At 43.5% G+C, this 24189-nt stretch overlaps 1 protein-coding gene across 4 annotated transcripts in view; it reads left to right on the top strand.

The window, feature by feature from the left end:
* Nucleotides 1–24189, top strand: part of LOC117522442 (aquaporin-4-like) — a 29097-nt gene that overhangs the window by 2232 nt on the left and 2676 nt on the right. For 2 of the 4 annotated variants that reach the window (XM_034183850.1, XM_034183846.1), the window contains exons 1-4: nt 4742–5061; nt 5459–5876; nt 5973–6137; nt 21897–21977. In XM_034183850.1, the coding sequence (XP_034039741.1) occupies nt 4910–5061; nt 5459–5876; nt 5973–6137; nt 21897–21977 (816 nt within the window). In that variant the 5' untranslated portion in view covers nt 4742–4909. The other 2 variants (XM_034183849.1, XM_034183847.1) reach the window with 2 other exon arrangements.

The raw sequence follows: 24189 nt of genomic DNA, 5'->3' as shown, positions 1-24189 counted from the left end.
CACTTAGTTTACAACCACAAGGGATTGCCTTGTGGTTGCCTTGCTTGCCTCTACTGGTGGTTGGCTCTCACTGCGGTATTGTATCACTTCCTGTTCCGGAGCACAGCGGTGTTTTTCTGTATCTGTTAGCTGTTTAATCTGCGCAGTTAGATTGATCTAGTTATCTAGATTACAATTTGTTTCCCAGTGTAATCTTTACGTGCCTTAACTAAAGCACTCATTCTGCTGAATCACCTCTAAATTATTTACACATTCACTTTGCGTGTTTTTAGGAATCCGCTAGCTTAGCGTAGCTACTAGCTCTTAGCCGATTTAGCATGGCGGCTTCTCCTGTCTCTCCGCACTTTTCTGCTCTGGGTGTGAAATGTTTAGTTCCTCGGCCTCCTTTAGCAGTAATGGTACTTGTAATAAGTGTAGCTTATTCGTAGCTTTGGAGGCCAGGCTGGCGAATTGGAGACTCGGCTCCGCACCGTGGAAAATTCTACAGCTAGCCAGGCCCCTGTAGTCGGTGCGGACCAAGGTAGCTTAGCCGCCGTTAGTTCCCCCCTGGCAGATCCCGAGCAGCCGGGAAAGCAGGCCGACTGGGTGACTGTGAGGAGGAAGCGTAGCCCTAAACAGAAGCCCCGTGTACACCGCCAACCCGTTCACATTTCTAACCGTTTTCCCCACTCGACGACACACCCCGAGGATCAAACTCTGGTTATTGGCGACTCTGTTTTGAGAAATGTGAAGTTAGCGACACCAGCAACCATAGTCAATTGTCTTCCGGGGGCCAGAGCAGGCGACACTGAAGGAAATTTGAAACTGCTGGTTAAGGCTAAGCGTAAATTTGGTAAGATTGTAATTCACGTCGGCAGTAATGACACCCGGTTACGCCAATCGGAGGTCACTAAAATTAACATTAAATCGGTGTGTAACTTTGCAAAAACAATGTCGGACTCTGTAGTTTTCTCTGGGCCCCTCCCCAATCAGACCGGGAGTGACATGTTTAGCCGCATGTTCTCCTTGAATTGCTGGCTGTCTGAGTGGTGTCCAAAAATGAGGGGCTTCATAGATAATTGGCAAAGCTTCTGGGGAAAACCTGGTCTTGTTAGGAGAGACGGCATCCATCCCACTTTGGATGGAGCAGCTCTCATTTCTAGAAATCTGGCTAATTTTCTTAAATCCTCCAAACCGTGACTATCCAGGGTTGGGACCAGGAAGCAGAGTTGTAGTCTTACACACCTCTCTGCAGCTTCTCTCCCCCTGCCATCCCCTCATTACCCCATCCCCGTAGAGACGGTGCCTGCTCCCAGACTACCATAACCAGCAAAAATCTATTTAAGCATAAAAATTCAAAAAGAAAAAATAATATAGCACCTTCTACTGCACCACAGACTAAAACAGTTAAATGTGGTCTATTAAACATTAGGTCTCTCTCTTCTAAGTCCCTGTTGGTAAATGATATAATAATTGATCAACATATTGATTTATTCTGCCTAACAGAAACCTGGTTACAGCAGGATGAATATGTTAGTTTAAATGAGTCAACACCCCCGAGTCACACTAACTGTCAGAATGCTCGTAGCACGGGCCGGGGCGGAGGATTAGCAGCAATCTTCCATTCCAGCTTATTAATTAATCAAAAACCCAGACAGAGCTTTAATTCATTTGAAAGCTTGTCTCTTAGTCTTGTCCATCCAAATTGGAAGTACCAAAAACCAGTTTTATTTGTTATTATCTATCGTCCACCTGGTCGTTACTGTGAGTTTCTCTGTGAATTTTCAGACCTTTTGTCTGACTTAGTGCTTAGCTCAGATAGATAATTATAGTGGGCGATTTTAACATCCACACAGATGCTGAGAATGACAGCCTCAACACTGCATTTAATCTATTATTAGACTCTATTGGCTTTGCTCAAAAAGTAAATGAGTCCACCCACCACTTTAATCATATCTTAGATCTTGTTCTGACTTATGGTATGGAAATAGAAGACTTAACAGTATTCCCTGAAAACTCCCTTCTGTCTGATCATTTTTTAATAACATTTACATTTACTCTGATGGACTACCCAGCAGTAGGGAATAAGTTTCATTACACTAGAAGTCTTTCAGAAAGCGCTGTAACTAGGTTTAAGGATATGATTCCTTCTTTATGTTCTCTAATGCCATATAACAACACAGTGCAGAGTAGCTACCTAAACTCTGTAAGGGAGATAGAGTATCTCGTCAATAGTTTACATCCTCATTGAAGAGCTCTATTGAGCTGAGTATTCCATTATCTTTAACTAGTAATGAGTTCATGACTTTCTTTGCTAACAAAATTTTAACTATTAGAGAAAAAATTACTCATAACCATCCCAAAGACGTATCGTTATCTTTGGCTGCTTTCAGTGATGCCGGTATTTGGTTAGACTCTTTCTCTCCGATTGTTCTGTCTGAGTTATTTTCATTAGTTACTTCATCCAAACCATCAACATGATTAGACCCCATTCCTACCAGGCTGCTCAAGGAAGCCCTACCATTATTTAATGCTTCGATCTTAAATATGATCAATCTATCTTTGTTAGTTGGATGTACCACAGGCTTTTAAGGTGGCAGTAATTAAACCATTACTTAAAAGCCATCACTTGACCCAGCTATAGCTAATTATAGGCCAATCTCCAACCTTCCTTTTCTCTCAAAAATTCTTGAAAGGGTAGTTGTAAACAGCTAACTGATCATCTGCAGAGGAATGGTCTATTTGAAGAGTTCAGTCAGGTTTTAGAATTCATCATAGTACAGAAACAGCATTAGTGAAGGTTACAAATGATCTTCTTACGGCCTCGGACAGTGGACTCATCTCTGTGCTTGTTCTGTTAGACCTCAGTGCTGTTTTGATACTGTTGACCATAAAATTTTATTACAGAGATTAGAGCATGCCATAGGTATTAAAGGCACTGCGCTGCGGTGGTTTGAATCATATTTGTCTAATAGATTACAATTTGTTCATGTAAATGGGGAATCTTCTTCACAGACTAAAGTTAATTATGGAGTTCCACAAGGTTCTGTGCTAGGACCAATTTTATTCACTTTATATATGCTTCCCTTAGGCAGTATTATTAGACGGTATTGCTTAAATTTTCATTGTTACGCAGATGATACCCAGCTTTATCTATCCATAGAGCCAGAGGACACACACCAATTAGCTAAACTGCAGGATTGTCTTACAGACATAAGACATGGATGACCTCTAATTTCCTGCTTTTAAACTCAGATAAAACTGAAGTTATTGTTCTTGGCCCCACAAATCTTAGAAACATGGTGTCTAACCAGATCCTTACTCTGGATGGCATTACCCTGACCTCTAGTAATACTGTGAGAAATCTTGGAGTCATTTTGATCAGGATATGTCATTCAAAGCGCATATTAAACAAATATGTAGGACTGCTTTTTTGCATTTACGCAATATCTCTAAAATCAGAAAGGTCTTGTCTCAGAGTGATGCTGAAAAACTAATTCATGCATTTATTTCCTCTAGGCTGGACTATTGTAATTCATTATTATCAGGTTGTCCTAAAAGTTCCCTAAAAAGCCTTCAGTTAATTCAAAATGCTGCAGCTAGAGTGCTGACGGGGACTAGAAGGAGAGAGCATATCTCACCCATATTGGCCTCTCTTCATTGGCTTCCTGTTAATTCTAGAATAGAATTTAAAATTCTTCTTCTTACTTATAAGGTTTTGAATAATCAGGTCCCATCTTATCTTAGGGACCTCGTAGTACCATATCACCCCAATAGAGCGCTTCGCTCTCAGACTGCAGGCTTACTTGTAGTTCCTAGGGTTTGTAAGAGTAGAATGGGAGGCAGAGCCTTCAGCTTTCAGGCTCCTCTCCTGTGGAACCAGCTCCCAATTCAGATCAGGGAGACAGACACCCTCTCTACTTTTAAGATTAGGCTTAAAACTTTCCTTTTGCTAAAGCTTATAGTTAGGGCTGGATCAGGTGACCCTGAACCATCCCTTAGTTATGCTGCTATAGACGTAGACTGCTGGGGGGTTCCCATGATGCACTGTTTCTTTCTCTTTTGCTCTGTATGCACCACTCTGCATTTAATCATTAGTGATCGATCTCTGCCCCTCCACAGCATGTCTTTTTCCTGGTTCTCTCCCTCAGCCCCAACCAGTCCCAGCAGAAGACTGCCCCTCCCTGAGCCTGGTTCTGCTGGAGGTTTTCCTGTTAAAAGGGAGTTTTTTCCTTCCCACTGTAGCCAAGTGCTTGCTCACAGGGGGTCGTTTTGACCGTTGGGGTTTTACATCATTATTGTATGGCCTTGCCTTACAATATAAAGCGCCTTGGGGCAACTGTTTGTTGTGATTTGGCGCTATATAAAAAAAAAATTGATTGAAAAAATTGATTAGTTTAGCAAACACTTTTAAAGATCAGGCAGTTATACAGAGAATTTTAACTATTATAACAATTCTAAAACGATATACATAGCAGATATTGCTATTATACATGCAATTTATATGACAAAAGCAAACATCACATTCATCATATAACATGTAATTATGAAACAAAAAATTATTCTTAACCTTTTTAAAGCATGTAAATAGTAGCAATAGACATCATTTGAGTTGTGAGAGTATTCCAATTACAACTCATATGGTTAAAAATAATCTTATCGTTAAAATAGAGTTTTAAGTCAAATGAAATACTGGTTAATATTGTTTGATGTAAAGCTGTGTAACATAACATTATGAAATTTTTGAATGTTATAAAAATTTGTAGTGACAAAGACTATATTTTATGTATAGTCTATTGCTAATCATGCCCTTAGCAAACTAGGCTATGCTAGGCACATTATTTACCCCAACCTATTTCCTAACTGGAGCTAGCTAAGTATTTCCAACATTATTTCCCTTATATGTTAGTCTACCCATCAGACACTGAATATGATGTGTAAAACCAACATTTATAAAGGACATCATGCAATATGGATCTCCCCTGATTGGAAACAGGGAGACTGTATAAAATTTACTTTAATCGCACAGCGCTGGGGATTCAGTGATGTTCAGAGAAAGACAAGAAGAAAACTAAGCACCAAGTAAAAGAATGAAAAAGTAGTGTTGTTACATGGTTACTATTATTTCAAATAAACATATCTGTTCAACAACATTAAAAAACCCAATAAAGTTTCTGGTTTTGTGTTTATTAGGGAAGTATCAGTTGTTTTTGGTCCTTGAACCAGTTCAAACCCACGATGTGAGTCAGTGTTCTATGAACACAAATAGTCTAAAGATGTACTTTTCCTCTAAGTAAAGTTTGAGTTCTTGTTTTGAATAGAGGAATGATGACTTTTGCCTTGTTAAAGAATGCTTGGTGAAGCCGCTGTCTTAAATTCCACATGGGGTTATAAATGTGGTGCCTAGAAGCAGCTGTTCTGACACACTGAGGAGTACATGACAAGACCATTCATTGTGCAAATTAATGTTTTTCACCAGGAGGTTTCTGTCGAGGTGCAAGTGCCAGAGCAAAATGGTGGCTTTTAAGGGGATCTGGACCAAGAAGTTCTGGAGGGCCGTTTCTGGAGAATACGTGGCTACCTTCATTTTCGTCCTTCTCGGAATCGGCTCAACGATTAACTGGGGTGCCAAGGAGGAGAAGCCTCCACCGGCTGACCTTGTCTTAATCTCTCTGGGTTTCGGCCTGACCATTGCCACCATGGTACAGTGTTTTGGCCACATCAGCGGGGGACACATTAACCCGGCGGTCACCGCAGCTATGGTTGTAACAAGGAAAATAAGCTTGGCCAAGTCCTTGTTTTATGTGCTGGCTCAGTGCCTGGGAGCTGTCACAGGAGCTGGCATCCTGTACCTTGTCACCCCTGCAGATTTTAGAGGAAATCTCGGCGTGACTACAGTAAGAATTTCACCAAAATCCTTTGCAGTTGTGGCTGTCATAATACTTTTTGCAGTTGAGTTGTTAAAAAATGTGTAACAATCTTTTGCTTCCAAGGTGAGCTCTACCATCTCAATAGGACACGCCTTTCTGGTGGAGCTGATTATAACCTTTGAGCTCGTCTTCACCATCTTTGCCACCTGTGATCCCAATCGCACAGACCTCGGAGGCTCAGCCGGCCTTGCCATTGGTTTTGCTGTAGCCATTGGTCACTTGTTTGCGGTGAGTATCTTTACAGTAAAGGCAATGCTTGAGAACAGTGGTGGGCACAGCTAACCAAAAAGTTACCTTTGATAACCATTAATCTGATAACTGAAAAGTTATCTTTTATGACGCTAAACCGATAAACTGCTAAAAAATTTATCTTTATTACAGATAACCGATAACTTTTAGTATTGATTTGGACATCAGATTACACTGTTGGCTTCTGATAAATCAGTTTCACTTTCACTTTTCACTGCTGGGTAAATTCAAGGATCACAAACGCATAAGAACGCACAAACGAATGAATAAAAATAAAACCCCAAACACTGTCGTGTCATTGAAAGCAGTAAAACATAGTATTAGAAGTCACAGTTTATCTCAGTATTAGATACACCGTCATTTCTTAGCTAAAGCTGCTGCTTTTTTCACACGCTTTGAACCCTGCGGCTTAAACAACCGAAATACGTCCATTAATGCTTTGATTGGCAGAGTAAAATACACGTTAGCAAATATAAATTTTACCTGTTAGTTTCAGTGGGATTCATCTGAAGAAATAAAGTATCCTTTTTTATCCAAAACAGTGCCTAAATGGTGAAGAAAAGTCCTTCTGTACACACAGCTGCGCTGTGAGAGCTCCTCTCCCCCACCTGGACGAATAAATTACAGCCAAAAAAAATAAAATAAATAATGTTAAATTTGTCCGTTTGTTTGTGTCGAGCGGACGGTAACAATGTAACGTCCAAAGTGAACTTGAACTACACTGCCCATAATACTCCCTGCGTCGACCGCCCAATCACGTCTTGCACTTAATGATGACGTCATCAGCAAGTGACAGGCAGCCAGTCTGCTACAAACACACAACAGATGGACTAAAATGTTTGATTTTAGGGTTTACAAACGTTTTTGACTGTTAAACTTTACACACTTTACCAGCAAAAAAAAAAAAATTATCGGACTGAAAGTTATCGGAACTAAATTTATCGGAAGATAATTAGTCCGAACCTATCTGAAAAGCTAATCTGCTAGCAAAAACATTAGCTTTGATAATGATCTGTTTTCGGATTAGCTGAACTGTGCCCACCACTGCTTGAGAAGAAGTAAAACTTGTATGTAAGAGATAAGACAGCTTTTGGGGGTCATGTGTATTTTCTTCCTGACAAGTCTGACGTGTTCAGATCTTTGATAGTTGAACAAATAAGCCACACCACAAAGCAACCAAAAGTCACACCCAACTTGTTACCACTTAACATATGGTACTATTCAGTATCTGTGATCGTGTCATTTAACAGCATGACTGATGATTACTTGGACTTGGATTCACCATGAAGATACTGATACCTTTGTAGGAGGATGGGCATCCAGGTGCCTACCAGTCCTGTACCATCCTGTTGTACTGTATGCTGATGATGACTCCGTGTCCTTGGTATTAGGGTTAATGCAAATCTCTGGGTACTTCTGGAATGGCTTTGTTTCTCGTGAGCAGTACTTTAGTGGTATTCAGATGAGATGTACTGCTTGGATAGTGAGGGATCGTCAGTTATGACACTACAACAACACTAACAGCCATGTGGCATGTTTCCCTGAACATGATCCAGGACAAAGGGCCTCAGTGCCGAAGAACCCAAGAGCTAAAAAGGCCAAGAAGATGGCCACAAGTCATCAATCAATCAATCAATTTTATTTATATAGCGCCAAATCACAACAAACAGTGCAAGGCAAGGCCACACAATAATTACGTAAAAACCCCAACGGTCAAAACGACCCCCTGTGAGCAAGCACTTGGCGACAGTGGGAAGGAAAAACTCCCTTTTAACAGGAAGAAACCTCCAGCAGAACCAGGCTCAGGGATGGGCAGTCTTCTGCTGGGACTGGTTGGGCTGAGGGAGAGAACCAGGAAAAAGACATGCTGTGGAGGGGAGCAGAGATCAATCACTAATGATTAAATGCAGAGTGGTGCATACAGAGCAAAAGAGAAAAAGAGAAAGAAACACAGGAACCCCCCAGCAGTCTAAGTCTATAGCAGCATAACTAAGGGATGGTTCAGGGTCACCTGATCAGCCCTAACTATAAGCTTTAGCAAAAAGGAAAGTTTTAAGCCTAATCTTAAAAGTAGAGAGGGTGTCTGTCTCCCTGATCCGAATTGGGAGCTGCAGCATTTTGAATTAACTGAAGGTTTTTCAGGGAACTTTTAGGACAACCTGATAATAATGAATTACAGTAGTCCAGCCTAGAGGAAATAAATGCATGAATTAGTTTTTCAGCATCACTCTGAGACAAGACCTTTCTAATTTTAGAGATAGTGCGTAAATGCAAAAAAGCAGTCCTACATATTTGTTTAATATGCGCATTGAATGACATATCCTGATCAAAAATGACTCCAAGATTTCTCACAGTATTACTAGAGGTCAGGGTAATGCCATCCAGAGTAAGGATCTGGTTAGACACCATGTTTCTAAGATTTGTGGGGCAAAGTACAATAACTTCAGTTTTATCTGAGTTTAAAAGCAGGAAATTAGAGGTCATCCATGTCTTTATGTCTGTAAGACAATCCTGCAGTTTAGCTAATTGGTGTGTGTCCTCTGGCTTCATGGATAGATAAAGCTGGGTATCATCTGCGTAACAATGAAAATTTAAGCAATGCCGTCTATAATACTGCCTAAGGGAAGCATGTATAAGTGAATAAAATTGGTCCTAGCACAGAACCTTGTGGAACTCCATAATTAACCTTAGTCTGTGAAGAAGATTCCCCATTTACATGAACAAATTGTAATCTATTAGATAAATATGATTCAAACCACTGCAGCGCAGTGCCTTTAATACCTATGGCATGCTCTATTCTCTGTAATAAAATTTTATGGTCAACAGTATCAAAAGCAGCACTGAGGTCTAACAGAACAAGCACAGAGATGAGTCCACTGTCTGAGGCCATAAGAAGATCATTTGTAACCTTCACTAATGCTGTTTCTGTACTATGATGAATTCTAAAACCTGACTGAAACTCTTCAAATAGACCATTCCTCTGCAGATGATCAGTTAGCTGTTTGACAACTACCCTTTCAAGAATTTTTGAGAGAAAAGGAAGGTTGGAGATTGGCCTATAATTAGCTAAGATAGCTGGGTCAAGTGATGGCTTTTTAAGTAATGGTTTAATTACTGCCACCTTAAAAGCCTGTGGTACATAGCCAACTAATAAAGATAGATTGAACATATTTAAGATCGAAGCATTAAATAATGGTAGGGCTTCCTTGAGCAGCCTGGTAGGAATGGGGTCTAATAGACATGTTGATGGTTTGGATGAAGTAACTAATGAAAATAACTCAGAACAATTGGAGAGAAAGAGTCTAACCAAATACCAGCATCACTGAAAGCAGCCAAAGATAACAATACGTCTTTAGGATGGTTATGAGTAATTTTTTCTCTAATAGTTAAAATTTTATTAGCAAAGAAAGTCATGAAGTCATTACTAGTTAAAGTTAAAGGAATACTCGGCTCAATAGAGCTCTGACTCTTTGTCAGCCTGGCTACAGTGCTGAAAAGAAACCTGGGGTTGTTCTTATTTTCTTCAATTAGTGATGAGTAGTAAGATGTCCTAGTTTTACGGAGGGCTTTTTTATAGAGCAACAGACTCTTTTTCCAGGCTAAGTGAAGATCTTCTAATTAGTGAGACGCCATTTCCTCTCCAACTTACGGGTTATCTGCTTTAAGCTGCGAGTTTGTGAGTTATACCACGGAGTCAGGCACTTCTGATTTAAAGCTCTCTTTTTCAGAGGAGCTACAGCATCCAAAGTTGTCTTCAATGAGGATGTAAAACTACTGATGACATAATCTATCTCCCTTACAGAGTTTAGGTAGCTACTCTGCACTGTGTTGTTATATGGCATTAGAGAACATAAAGAAGGAATCATATCCTTAAACCTAATTACAGCGCTTTCTGAAAGACTTCTAGTGTAATGAAACTTATTCCCTACTGCTGGATAGTCCATCAGAGTAAATGTAAATGTTATTAAGAAATGATCAGACAGAAGGGAGTTTTCAGGGAATACTGTTAAGTCTTCAATTTCCATACCATAAGTCAGAACAAGATCTAAGATATGATTAAAGTGGTGGGTGGACTCATTTACATTTTGAGCAAAGCCAATTGAGTCTAATAATAGATTAAATGCAGTGTTGAGGCTGTCATTCTCAGCATCTGTGTGGATGTTAAAATCGCCCACTGTAATTATCTTATCTAAGCTAAGCACTAAGTCAGACAAAAGGTCTGAAAATTCATAGAGAAACTCACAGTAACGACCAGGTGGACAATAGATAATAACAAATAAAACTGGTTTTTGGGACTTCCAATTTGGATGGACAAGACTAAGAGTCAAGCTTTCAAATGAATTAAAGCTCTGTCTGGGTTTTTGATTAATTAATAAGCTGGAATGGAAGATTGCTGCTAATCCTCCACCTCGGCCCGTGCTACGAGCATTCTGGCAGTTAGTGTGACTCGTGGTGTTGACTCATTTAAACTAACATATTCATCCTGCTGTAACCAGGTTTCTGTAAGGCAGAATAAATCAATATGTTGATCAATTATTATATCATTTACCAACAGGGACTTAGAAGAGAGAGACCTAATGTTTAATAGACCACATTTAACTGTTTTAGTCTGTGGTGCAGTTGAAGGTGCTATATTATTTTTCTTTTTGAATTTTTATGCTTAAATAGATTTTTGCTGGTTATTGGTAGTCTGGGAGCAGGCACCGTCTCTACGGGGATGGGTAATGAGGGGATGGCAGGGGGAGAGAAGCTTGCAGAGAGGTGTGTAAGACTACAACTCTGCTTCCTGGTCCCAACCCTGGATAGTCACGGTTTGGAGGATTTAAGAAAATTGGCCAGATTTCTAGAAATGAGAGCTGCTCCATCCAAAGTGGGATGGATGCCGTCTCTCCTAACAAGACCAGGTTTTCCCCAGAAGCTTTGCCAATTATCTATGAAGCCCACCTCATTTTTGGACACCACTCAGACAGCCAGCAATTCAAGGAGAACCTGCGGCTAAACATGTCACTCCCGGTCCGATTGGGGAGGGGCCCAGAGAACACTACAGAGTCCGACATTGTTTTTGCAAAGTTACACACCGATTCAATGTTAATTTTAGTGACCTTCCGATTGGCATAACCGGGTATCATTACTGCTGACGTGAATTACAATCTTACCAAATTTACGCTTAGCCTTAGCCAGCAGTTTCAAATTTCCTTCAATGTCGCCTGCTCTGGCCCCCGGAAGACAATTGACTATGGTTGCTGGTGTCGCTAACTTAACATTTCTCAAAACAGAGTCGCCAATAAACCAGAGTTTGATCCTCGGTGGGTGTGTCGTCGAGTGGGGAAAAAACGGTTAGAAATGTGAACGGGTTGGCGGTGTACACGGGGCTTCTGTTTAGGGCTACGCTTCCTCCTCACAGTCACCCAGTCGGCCTGCTTTCCCGGCTGCTTGGGATCTGCCAGAGGGAAACTAACGGCGACTAAGCTACTTTGGTCTGCACCAACTACAGGGGCCTGGCTAGCTGTAGAATTTTCCACGGTGCGGAGCCGAGTCTCCAATTCGCCCAGCCTGGCCTCCAAAGCTACGAATAAGCTACACTTATTACAAGTACCATTACTGCTAAAGGAGGCCGAGGAATAACTAAACATTTCACACCCAGAGCAGAAAAGTGCAGGAGAGACAGGAGAAGCCGCCATGCTAAACCGGCTAAGAGCTAGTAGCTGCGCTAAGCTAGCAGATTTCTAAAACACACAAAGTGAAAAATGTGTAAATAATTTAGAGGTGATTCAGCAGAGGGAGTGCTTTAGTTAAGGCACGTGAAGATTACACTGGGAAACAAATCGTTATCTAGTTAACTAGATCAATCTAACTGCGCAGATTAAACAGCTAACAGATACAGAAAAACACCGCTGTGCTCCGGAAACAGGAAGTGATACAATACCGCAGTGAGAGTCAACCCCAGTAGAGGTAAGCAAGAGCTCGCAATCTTCAGAGGTCATCTGGAGGTAGCACATAGTTACTTGGAATGGAATGTTGTCTGTCTCTTTGTTACGCAGGGCAGCAGAATTGCTCTTACTTGCTCAGCAGGGGGCACATTCCTCTCAGTCACAGTTGCATTGTCCAACACATGAAATATGTCCAGTCACCTCGAGCCTGTGTCACTGTATTCTGATAACTTTAGCAGCTGCTGGATCAACAAGTCTGCCTGTTGATGTCACAATAAGCAAAAATTACTTGAAGTACATTTTTATCAGGCTCATTTGGAGCACACACTTACTCCTTGTCCTTTTTTTTCCTGAATATTTCCTGAGTATTTCACTACTGTTCTGCTACGTTTTGTCTGATGCTCTGTATGAACCCAAAATATGACACACGCTATCCGGCATGAAACTTTGTGTATTGTATTTTTCCTAATCTGATCCTTCCTTCACCTGCAAGTAAGGAAATATTTCCTGGATTTTCCTGTAAATGGTAAATAAATAAATGGACTGCATTAATATAGCGCTTTTCCATCTGCATCAGACACTCAAAGCGCTTTACAATAATGCCTCACATTCACCCCGATGTGAGGGTGCTGCCATACAAGGCAGCTCACTACACACCGGGAGCAATAGGGGATTAAAGATCTTGCCCAAGGGACCTTAGTGATTTGCCAGTCAGGCTGGGATTTCAACTGAGGATCTTCTGGTCTCAAGCCCAACACCTTAACCACTAGACCATCACTTTTTTTTCTTTTTTTTTTTTACTTATACTCCTGTATGAGTATAACTTTTAAAAAAAAATGGCTCTTGAAGAGGAAATAATAACACATGTAAGTTGCAATGAAGTATAACTTACACCTTTTTTTCTGAATTATCCAACAATTAATTTGGGACTTGTGTGCAGTTTTGTCATATATTTTTATGGACATTTATTCTTTTATTTTTGGAGTTGATTTTTTTTATTATTATTACTATTTATTTCTATTTTTTACTTTTTTAATACTTTGATTCCTGGGGGATTTTTTTGTTTGTTTGTTTGTTTTTGTTTTTTTGTTTTTTTGTGACCCATCACCTGAACATCTATGGGTATTTTTAACTGGAAACTTTAGTATCTGTTAAGTGACACCTTTTTCAGTGTCTTTCATCTTTTGTTGTTGTTTATTTGTCTATTACACTCAACAAAATATAAACGCAACACTTTTGTTTTGCTCCCATTTTGTATGAGATGAACTCAAAGATCTAAAACTTTTTCCACATACACAATATCACCATTTCCCTCAATATTGTTCACAAACCAGTCTAAATCTGTGATAGTGAGAACTTCTCCTTTGCTGAGATAATCCATCCCACCTCACAGGTGTGCCATATCAAGATGCTGATTAGACACCATGATTAGTGCACAGGTGTGCCTTAGACTGCCACAATAAAAGGCCACTCTGAAAGGTGCAGTTTTGTTTTATTGGGGGGGATACCAGTCAGTATCTGGTGTGACCACCATTTGCCTCATGCAGTGCAACACATCTCTTCGCATAGAGTTGATCAGGTTGTCAATTGTGGCCTGTGGAATGTTGGTCCACTCCTCTTCAATGGCTGTGCGAAGTTGCTGGATATTGGCAGGAACTGGTACACGCTGTCGTATACACCGGTCCAGAGCATCCCAAACATGCTCAATGGGTGCCCTGTCCGGTGAGTATGCCGGCCCATGCAAGAACTGGGACATTTTTCAGCTTCCAAGAATTGTGTACAGATCCTTGCAACATGGGGCCGTGCATTATCCTGCTGCAACATGAGGTGATGTTCTTGGATGTATGGCACAACAATGGGCCTCAGGATCTCGTCATGGTATCTCTGTGCATTCAAAATGCCATCAATAAAATGCCCCTGTGTTCTTCATCCATAACAGACGCCTGCCCATACCATAACCCCACCGCCACCATGGGCCACTCGATCCACAACATTGACATCAGAAAACCGCTCACCCACACGACGCCACACACGCTGTCTGCCATCTGCCCTGGACAGTGTGAACCGGGATTCATCCGTGAAGAGAACACCTCTCCAACGTGCCAAACGCCAGCAAATGTGAGCATTTGCCCACTCAAGTCGGTTACGATGACGAACTGGAGTCAGGTCGAGACCCCAATGAGGACGACGAGCATGCAGATGAGCTTCCCTGAGACGGTTTCTGACAGTTTGTGCAGAAATTCTTTGGTTATGCAAACCGATTGTTTCAGGAGCTGTCCGAGTGGCTGGTCTCAGACAATCTTGGAGGTGAACATGCTGGATGTGGAGGTCCTGGGCTGGTGTGGTTACACGTGGTCTGCGGTTGTGAGGCTGGTTGTATGTACTGCCAAATTCCTGAAATGCCTTTGGAGACGGCTTATGGTAGAGAAATGAACATTCAATACACGAGCAACAGCTCTGGTGACATTCCTGCTGTCAGCATGCCAATTGCACGCTCCCTCAAATCTTGCGACATCTGTGGCATTGTGCTGTGTGATAAAACTGCACCTTTCAGAGTGGCCTTTTATTGTGGACAGTCTAAGGTACACCTGTGCACTAATCATGGTGTCTAATCAGCATCTTGATATGGCACACCTGTGAGGTGGGATGGATTATCTCAGCAAAGGAGAAGTGCTCACTATCATAGATTTAGACTGAGTTCATCTCATACAAAATGGGAGCAAAACCAAAAGTGTTGCGTTTATATTTTTGTTGAGTGTATGACGTGTGCTGCTGCCTTTCTTGGTCAGGTCACCCTTGTAAAGAGGTCACCGTTACGATTCTGACCCGAAAACCAGGCTTGGACCCCAAAGCAGGGGAGACTGAATGAAAAAACAATAGGATTAATGAACCAGGAAGGTGTCACAGCACAAATGTAGCATAAATAGTGAATACAGTTTTGGAGGTAGGCAGAGTGGAAACCTGGCCTGCGTTGTGGTGGACTCAGGTGGTCGCAGCCCACGTAGCACTGGAGTACAGTTGGCAGTCCAAGATGGGGAGCTGAGTGGTCCGTGGTCCAGGTGGCCCCCTGGGGAGCTGATGGAGGATGAGGTCACTGTGAAGGAAGAGAAGGCAATGAGAGGGCTGCTACAATCACTCAAACCAAAACTACAGATGGCTAGAGATGTGTGGAATGCAGAAAACATTGAGTCAAAGAACACTTGTGGCGGAACGCAGACAGACTGGCTCAATACGGAAATTGAGAGGCCAGGTACCAGGTTTGTGAACACTGAGTCTCTGGCGCCGATGAGCTGAAGAACCAGGGCTTATATGGAGGCATGTAGATTGCAAGCAGGTGTGCTCATCAGCTCCACAAGGGATGCCACCTAGGAAAAGAGAGAGAGAGAGAGGGCAGGAACCAGGACGACACACAACCCAGAAAACTGGGTGGATGTGCAGGGAACGGGGCATACGGAGTCGCACAGAGGTGGGGCTGACCACCCGATCAACCACAAACGTCCAAATCAAATCAAATCAAATCAATTTTATTTATATAGCGCCAAATCACAACAAACAGTTGCCCCAAGGCGCTTTATATTGTAAGACAAAGCCATACAATAATTACGTAAAAACCCCAAAGGTCACAAAACGACCCCCTGTGAGCAAGCACTTGGCGACAGTGGGAAGGAAAAACTCCCTTTTAACAGGAAGAAACCTCCAGCAGAACTAGGCTCAGGGATGGGCAGTCTTCTGCTGGGACTGGTTGGGGCTGAGGGAGAGAATCAGGAAAAAGACATGCTGTGGAAGGGAGCAGAGATCAATCACTAATGATTAAATGCAGAGTGGTGCATACAGAGCAAAAAGAGAAAGAAACACTCAGTGCATCATGGGAACCCCCCAGCAGTCTAAGTCTATAGCAGCATAACTAAGGGATGGTTCAGGGTCACCTGATCCAGCCCTAACTATAAGCTTTAGCAAAAAGGAAGTTTTAAGCCTAATCTTAAAAGTAGAGAGGGTGTCTGTCTCCCTGATCCGAATTGGGAGCTGGTTCAACAGGAGAGGAGCCTGAAAGCTGAAGGCTCTGCCTCCCATTTTACTCTTACAAACCCTAGGAACTACAAGTAAGCCTGCAGTCTGAGAGCGAAGTGCTCTATTGGGGTGATATGGTACTATGAGGTCCTAAGATAAGATGGGACCTGATTATTCAAAATGTTATAAGTAAGAAGAAGAATTTAAATTCTATTGCTATCAATGAAACTAGCAGGGGTGGTGGCCAAGTGGTTAATGCCCTTGGTTTCAGTTCAGAAGGTTCTAGGTTCAAATCCCACCCCTGCCACATTTCTCCATGTAATGTGGAGTTGCGTCAGGAAGGGCATCCGGCGTAAAACCTGTGCCAAATCAACATGCAGATCCACCTTGGATATGCTGTGGAAACCCCGAGTGCAAACAAGGGAGCAGCCGAAGGGACTTACTATTGCTATCATTGAAACAAGGTGTGAGTTTTGGAGACTCCGTCTGCAGAGGAATGTCCCGTGAGGAAAGCCACACCTCCTGCTCGGGGGGCCGGGGTGCGGTGACGGGTGGCATGATGTGCCATGCGTTCTTTAGACCGCAGAAGGGCGGAACGGGCCGTTCTCCATATCCGACGGCAACGTCCGAGATGGGCCTGAACCGACGGCACAGCGATGTCTGCTTCTTGTGCGGGGAACAGAGGAGGTTGATAACCCAGAGAAATTTCAAAAATGGAGTCAATCCTGTAGCGGCGGAGATCTGTGAATTATGTGCATATTCAACCCAAGGAAGGTGGGTGCTCCACTCCGTCGGGTGGGAGGATGAGATACACCTCAGGGTGGATTCCAGATCCTGGTTGGCCCGTTCCGCCTGGCCATTGCTCTGAGGATGATAGACAGAAAGAGGACTGACCGAGGCCCCAAGCGCCGCACAGAAGCTCCTCCAGAGCTGGGAGGTGAATTGGGGACCTCGGTCTGATACCACATCCAAGGATATGCCATGCAACCGCACCACCTGGTGGACTAAGAGGTCAGCAGTCTCCTGGGCCGATGGAATCGCCGCCAGAGCCACAAAGTGAGCCGCCTTCGAAAACCGATCCACGATCATGAGGACCACTGAGTTACCTTGGGATGGAGGCAGTCCGTGACAAGTCCAGGCAGACGTTGGACCGGGGGCGGCTTGGTGTGGGAAGTGGGTGAAGGAAGCCTGCCTGGTGGTTGATGAAGGGATTTGCCCCTGGCACAGATGGTACAGGCTTGGACATAAGCACGCATGTCTGCCCGGACGGAGGGCCACCAGGAGTGACGACGTACCAGCTCCAAAGTTCGAGTCACCCCAGGATGGCAGGCGAACTTGGAGACATGACAAAAGGTGAGGACTTCAGAATGGGTTTCTGGTGGAATGAAAAGCCGCCCGGGAGGCCCTCCTCCAGGATCCAGGTGTCTGTCCAAAGCCTCCCGGACGACTCTCTCCACATCCCAGGTAAGGGCCCCCACGACCATGGAACGGGACAGAATAGGGTCCGATGTGGAGGGGGTATCCGAGATGTCAAACTGGCGGGATAAGGCATCCGGTTTCCTGTTCTTGGTTCCGGGTTGGTAGGTCAGGTTGAAATTGAATCGTCCAAAGAACAGTGACCACCTGGACTGACATGAATTGAGGCGTTTAGCAGTTTTGATGTATTTGAGATTCTTGTGATCTGTCCAGACAGTGAATGGAACTGCGGCCCCCTCCAGCCAGTGTCTCCACTCTGCCAGCGCCTCTTTGACCGCAAGAAGTTCCCGGTTACCAACATTGTAGTTCCTCTCTGCAGAGGTCAGCCGGCGGGAGAAGAAGGCACACGATGAAGCTTGTCGTCAGAGGCTGACCGCTGAGACAGGACAGCACCAATACCAGAATTGAAGGCATCAACCTCCACAACAAACTGGTGGTGCGGATCGGGCTGGAGTAGGATAGGGGCCGTGGAGAACCGGTGTTTGAGGTCACTGAAGGCTTTGTCCGCTGAGGCAGACCACTGAAACGGAACCTTAGGGGAAGTGAGAGCTGTGAGGGGTGAGGCGACAAGACTGAAGTTGCAAATGAACCTACGATAGAAATTAGCAAACCCAAGAAACTGTTGGAACTGTTTTCTGGAGGTCGGGACTGGCCACTGAGTTACAGCGGAGACTTTACTGGGATCCGGCTTGACTGAGTTAGGAGAGATGATGAAACCAAGGAAGGAAATGGTAGACTGATGGAACTCACATTTTTGAGCCTTCACAAACAATCGGTTCTCCAACAACTGCTGAAGTACTAGATGCACGTGTCTGATATGTTCATGGAGAGATGAGGAGAAGATAAGGATATCGTCTAGGTAGACGAAAACAAACCGGTTGAGGAAATCCCGAAGGACATCATTTATCAGTGCTTGGAAAGTAGCGGGAGCGTTCGTGAGACTGAAAGGCATGACCAAATATTCAAAATGACCAAGAGGCGTGTTGAAGGCCATCTTCCACTCATCACCCTGCCTAATCCGAACCAGGTGATAGGCATTTCTGAGGTCTAATTTGGAAAAAATCGAGGCCCCCTGCAGGGGGCTGAATGTGGAATCTAGTAGGGGAGGTGGGTACCGGTTGCGGGCCGTAATAGCATTCAACCCCCGGAAATCAATGCAGGGGTGCAGGGTTCCATCCTTCTTCCTGACAAAGAAGAAGCCTGCCCCCAGTGGAGACGACGAGTGACGTATCAGCCCAGCAGACAAGGAGTCCCGGATGTAGGTCTCCATAGCCTCATGTTCCAGCCGCGACAGATTGAAGAGTCTACTAACTGGATACTTTGCGCCCGGAAGCAAGTCTATGGCGCAATCATAAGGATGGTGCGGGGGAAGTGACAGAGCACAATCCTTGCTGAACACCTCGGCCAGATCGTGATACTCTGTGGGGACCAAAGACAGGTCAGGAGGTGCCTACAGCACTTGGCGGAATAGGGGATCAAAGAGACTCACGGTGGCAGGCCTCGCTCCACTGTGTAATAGTTCCGGTCGGCCAATCAATCCGGGGATTGTGTTTGACCACCCAAGGATGACCCAGCACTAAAGGGGACGTGGAAGAAAACACCAAAAATTGGATAGGTTCCCGGTGGTTCCCAGATACCACGAGAGTGATTGGTACCGTCTTGTGTGTTATGGCAGGAAGGGGAATGCCGTCTAAAGCATAAACTGAGAGGGGCGTGTCAAGTGCCTCCACCAGGATGCAAGAATTGACTACAACCTTGCGGTCCAAAAAATTACCTTCAGCCCTGTGTCAATTAGTGCAGGAATAGATAATGAACAGTCATTAAACAAAAGAGTGCCCGGGATTTGGGTGCGTCTGGATTGAACCCCTGTGAATGTGATCTGGCTCATCGTTAACCCGGAGTCTAAGGATGAACGTTGGTTTGTGGCCGCACGGGACAAGAACTATGGATGTGACCTGTTGCAGCACAATATAAACATTCCCCAGCATCCAGTCTCCGCTGCGCTCCTGTGGTGATAATTTGGCCCTGCCTAATTGCATGGGCTCGTCGGCAGGGGGAGCTGGAGGATGGACACAGCAGTGGAGCTCAGGAAAGATGGGCCCGGCCCAGACTGCGGAGGGATCCGAGCGGCAGTACTATGGTCAGCCTTCCGACCTCTCTCTCGCCGATGCTCCCTCAACCGGTTGTCGATACAGATAGCTAAAGTGATTAAGTCATCCAGCGATTCTGGTTCATCACGAACTGCCAGTTCATCCTTTAAAGCCTCTGACAACCCATTAACAAAAACACTTTGCAGCGCCACGGAGTCCCAGCCGGCCTCCGCAGCGAGAACACGGAAGTCGACTGCGTACTCCACAGCGCTCTGCTGTTCCTGTCTCAGGGACAACAACTGCTGGGATAAGGAATGGCTGCGTTGAGGGTGATCGAAAACTAACCAAAACTCTTTGGAAAAGTGAGAAAAGGAGTGAAGCAGAGGTGAACTTGTACTCCAGAGGGCGGTAGCCCACTTGAGAGCCTCCCCCCGGTGCAAGTTTATGACGTAGTAGACCTTACTGTGATCAGTGGAATATTGTGACGGATGCTGGGAGAAAACGAAGGAACACTGCATGAGAAAAGAGGGGCATGTTTTTACATCACCGGCATATGGTTCTGGGTGGCAGATAAAAGGTTCTGGGACTGGATTGGGAGACGTGGAGGCCTGCAAAAGCTGAACCGGAGTGGAATCCTGGGCTGGGGATGAAACTAAGGTGAGTTTATCTACTTTAGCTGTAAGAGAAGACAGTGCGGTGTGTGTGTGTGTGAAACCTGTCGGGTAAGATCCTGGACCAGATCAGATAGTGCGGAAAGTTGTTGCTGTTGCTGACCCAGGAAGGCTCCCTGGGCGGACAGGGCTTGTTGAAGTTGGTATGACCCTACAGAATCCATGATGTTGGCCAGAGACTTCTGTTACGATTCTGACCCGAAAACCAGGCTTGGACCCCAAAGCAGGGAGACTGAATGAAAAAACAATAGGATTTAATGAACCAGGAAGGTGTCATAGCAAAAATGTAGCATAAATAGTGAATACAGTTTTGGAGGTAGGCAGAGTGGAAACCTGGCCCGCGTTGTGGTGGACTCAGGTGGCCCACGTAGCACTGGAGTACAGGTGGCAGTCCAAGATGAGGAGCTGAGAGAGGGCAGGAACCAGGACAACACACAACAGTCACGATCTCAGTTTTTTTTTTTTTTATGAAGGTTAAAAATCTTTGAAAGTATTCTAATGTTTTAATTTTGACAGTAAGCTCATGCATACAATATGTTAGGGCAAAAAAAAAGACCTCAGATCCAACCTGGTGGGATTTGGAGTCAATTGAGTGAATGAAGATGGAGGAATGATAGTTGTTGCTTCTCTAAATGTTCTCCTTGTGCACTTAGACAGGTTGCATGCAGATTTTTCTCCTGATGTGCAATGAGAGCAGGGAGAAATGGAAAATGTGCTGTACTTTGGGTCCTGAGGACCAGGACTGGGAAACACTAAATTAATGGACTGTATGCAACCCTTTTACTTTCTGTCTTACTCAACTTATGCACCATGTAAATAACAAATGTAGTCAGACACACCTCAAATGCACTTGTACTGTGATGTAAACTTGTCAAGATAGGGCCCTTGAAGATTCTTTCCCATCAAAGTCATGAAACTATATTGTCTAGCCACTGTTGTTAAAATTTCTAAAATTATAGAACACTCCATTTTCATTTTATATTCTATTTTTTAAACATTTTTTTCTTTTTAAATGCCTTTTCTCTGACAGAAGATCAAACATTTATATGACTCTAACTCCATGTATGGTCTCAACCCCATAATTATGATCATAAAAATAAAAAAAAACCTCCCCAATTTCACATTAAATCCGAATCATTTCAACAGCTCACATTAAAGAACTGCAAAAAGACAAATCATGCAAAACCAGAACAGCAGTGCATCTTCACAAAGAGCAGGTGCGCCAAAGAATCTACTGGAGAATGTGTGATGTTGTTCACCTCTCACTGATTCACACCCACATACATCTTTATTGGAGGCTGCCATCGCATGGCAACCAATCTCTGGGGCTCTCTGAGGCCTGCAGAGCCAAATGCACGCTCAGGGAAATAGATGTTATCTCTGCCTCTGCTCGGCTCATTTCTCCCAAGGTCTGGTTGGCGAATGCACTTTTTTTCTGTTTGCATAACACTATTTCAATCCAAAAAAAAAGTTGCTTTTTAACTCAGAAGCATCTTTTCTGCAAAGGGAAAACTCCGAAGCTTGAAACTCAAATCAACATTTTCTGTATGTTTGTTTGTTTAGATCCCTTATACAGGCGCCAGCATGAACCCTGCTCGGTCATTCGGTCCTGCCCTGGTGACACTTAACTTTGAGAACCACTGGGTAAGCGATATGGCACAAAGAGGATCATTTTTTCCTCCTGGAGTTTGCACGGTGACTTCCTGTTGTGGTCGGGTTAGGTTGCCGCTTCGACAATGCTTGAAGACATTCCAGTGTGAAACTCTTTGGTCACGTCAAGTCACCATGAAGTGTTTGTGTTGTCGATCATATTTTAATGTCCTGATAAGGGCATGCTCTACTAGACCAGCACAGCTTGCTGAAACCTGGTAAGGTCACAGCTTACACACTGCTGCCAGAACAGTAAAAACAGGTGGGACCTACCGTGAAGACAGGAAAAGCCCTCTGACTTATAGTCCATGAGCCAGTCATCAATTTTGACCTGATCTGTACCACTTAAGGTGACGAAACAGCACTTAGAATCCAGCCTCAGTGTGTAGCTAGGTAGGGGTCAATGAAGGGTTACAGAGAGGTCACAAATTAAAAGTGCTCCAATCATGTTGAAAACTATACCACATTATTTGTCTGATCATAACTATTCTAAAAAGATATAGTTTGTACTATCTATGACTGAATGTTCTGGAGTTATGGGGTAAAAACAGCAAAAACTGTGACAAAGGTCAGTTTCAGTTTGTACAGGGGTCAAAAGTTAAAGTTGCTCCAATTTCAGTAAAAAAAAAAATGATTCAAATCATTGGTTGAAATAAAAGGATTAAAAAATGAAATAGTTTTGACTGTGTTGGATGTTTGGTCTCCAAAGTAAAGGTCAAAAATGTTTGACGTCCACTGGATTCTATGTTACCCTGTAATGTGATAACTAAGCATGATACATGGTGCAAACTATTCCTTTTTAGATTGGGTAGTGTTTATAAAATAGGTAGCTGATATTTTTCAAGGGTGGTAATAAATTATGCAAAATTTCTATAATGACAACTGAAAGTGCAAGAAATTAAAATGAGGACGTTTTGTGAATGATTGTATTTATTATTTTGCAAATGTAGTTGATGTCATGTTTTACAGCTGGCAAGGTTGAGATATTTCCTTTGTTCAGAGCTTGTCTGGGACTGATTAATGATGGTATCAATGTCCATTGTTCACTGTTGTTACCTAATATCCCTGGCGTTCATCCTTGACTCAAAATACATAAACATACCAAACTGCAAATGTTAACTCTCCCCAGTTTGTCCGTGATCGAAGTTATACACATGCACACAGACACACAGAGGCCACTTGGCTTTTAATATATACGTAAAGAATTAAACTCTCTAGAGTCGCCTCCAACCTGATAAAAGATTTTTAGATATGACCCTTGACGTTACTCGAAGCGTTTCCCTCCTCGAGCTCAGTGGTGTCACTTAACCCTGAGCTTTCTTGTATGATTTCCACTGAGCTATCTGCAGCTTGGAGAGAGCAAGGTGTCACCTTTAGATGTGACCGTGGGAGTATTTGGGGATTCTCTGTACCTGGAATCACACTGACAGTACCGTCACTGATGGAAAAGGCCAAATATGACACACGCTGACCTCAAGACCCCCCCGGCTCACATTAGACATTTGAGAAAGGTTTGTATATGTGACTACTCCAAGGTCCTTCGCCTGATGTCCACCAAACTTGGTGCAAATATGTAGGAGGCTTTTAGAATTGACCAACTAAGTTCAAATTTGCCAAAGGTCTGTCAAGGGGCTGAAGGTAGCTGGGATAAAAGTTCAAAATTTAACTTTTGTGTCACACCGATGTCCACCAAAGCTGGCAGACACATGCAGGTGGAATCTAGAATTGTGCAGGTGTGAAAGAAGCCAGCAGGAGTCACTGTGCATATGTAAACCTCACACCCCAGAACCGGCAGGCTTTAGTCTCCTGGTTGGAGTGCCAGACATCATGAGTGCACTTCCCGAGTGGAGAGAGCCAACACACACAACTCACAGGTTTAACAGGCAAGGTTGGATTTGCCAAATATCAGTCACAGGGCTCAGTGTAGGTGGGGTAACAGTTCCCAATTAAAGTCTTTCACACATACGTAGGTGCATTATGGAATTGCTCAAATTTCCCAAATGTCAGTTGTTTGGGTCAATAGTCTAAATTTATGGAGGTTTATTATTATAATTATTTTATGCCCATCTCCACCAAAAGTGGCACACATATACAGGTGGGTTCTAGAATTGTCCAGACAGCGTTACATTTGCCAAAAGGACAATGACAGGGCTCAGTGTAGTTGGGATTAAAGGTCCAAATTAAAGTTTTTCACACCCAGTGTCCA

This window comes from Thalassophryne amazonica, chromosome 12 (assembly GCF_902500255.1).
Source record: "Thalassophryne amazonica chromosome 12, fThaAma1.1, whole genome shotgun sequence".
Classification (NCBI taxonomy): Eukaryota; Metazoa; Chordata; class Actinopteri; order Batrachoidiformes; family Batrachoididae; genus Thalassophryne; species Thalassophryne amazonica.
The sequence above is the reverse complement of the archived record's forward strand: the minus strand, read 5'-3'. Positions and strand labels throughout refer to the sequence as shown.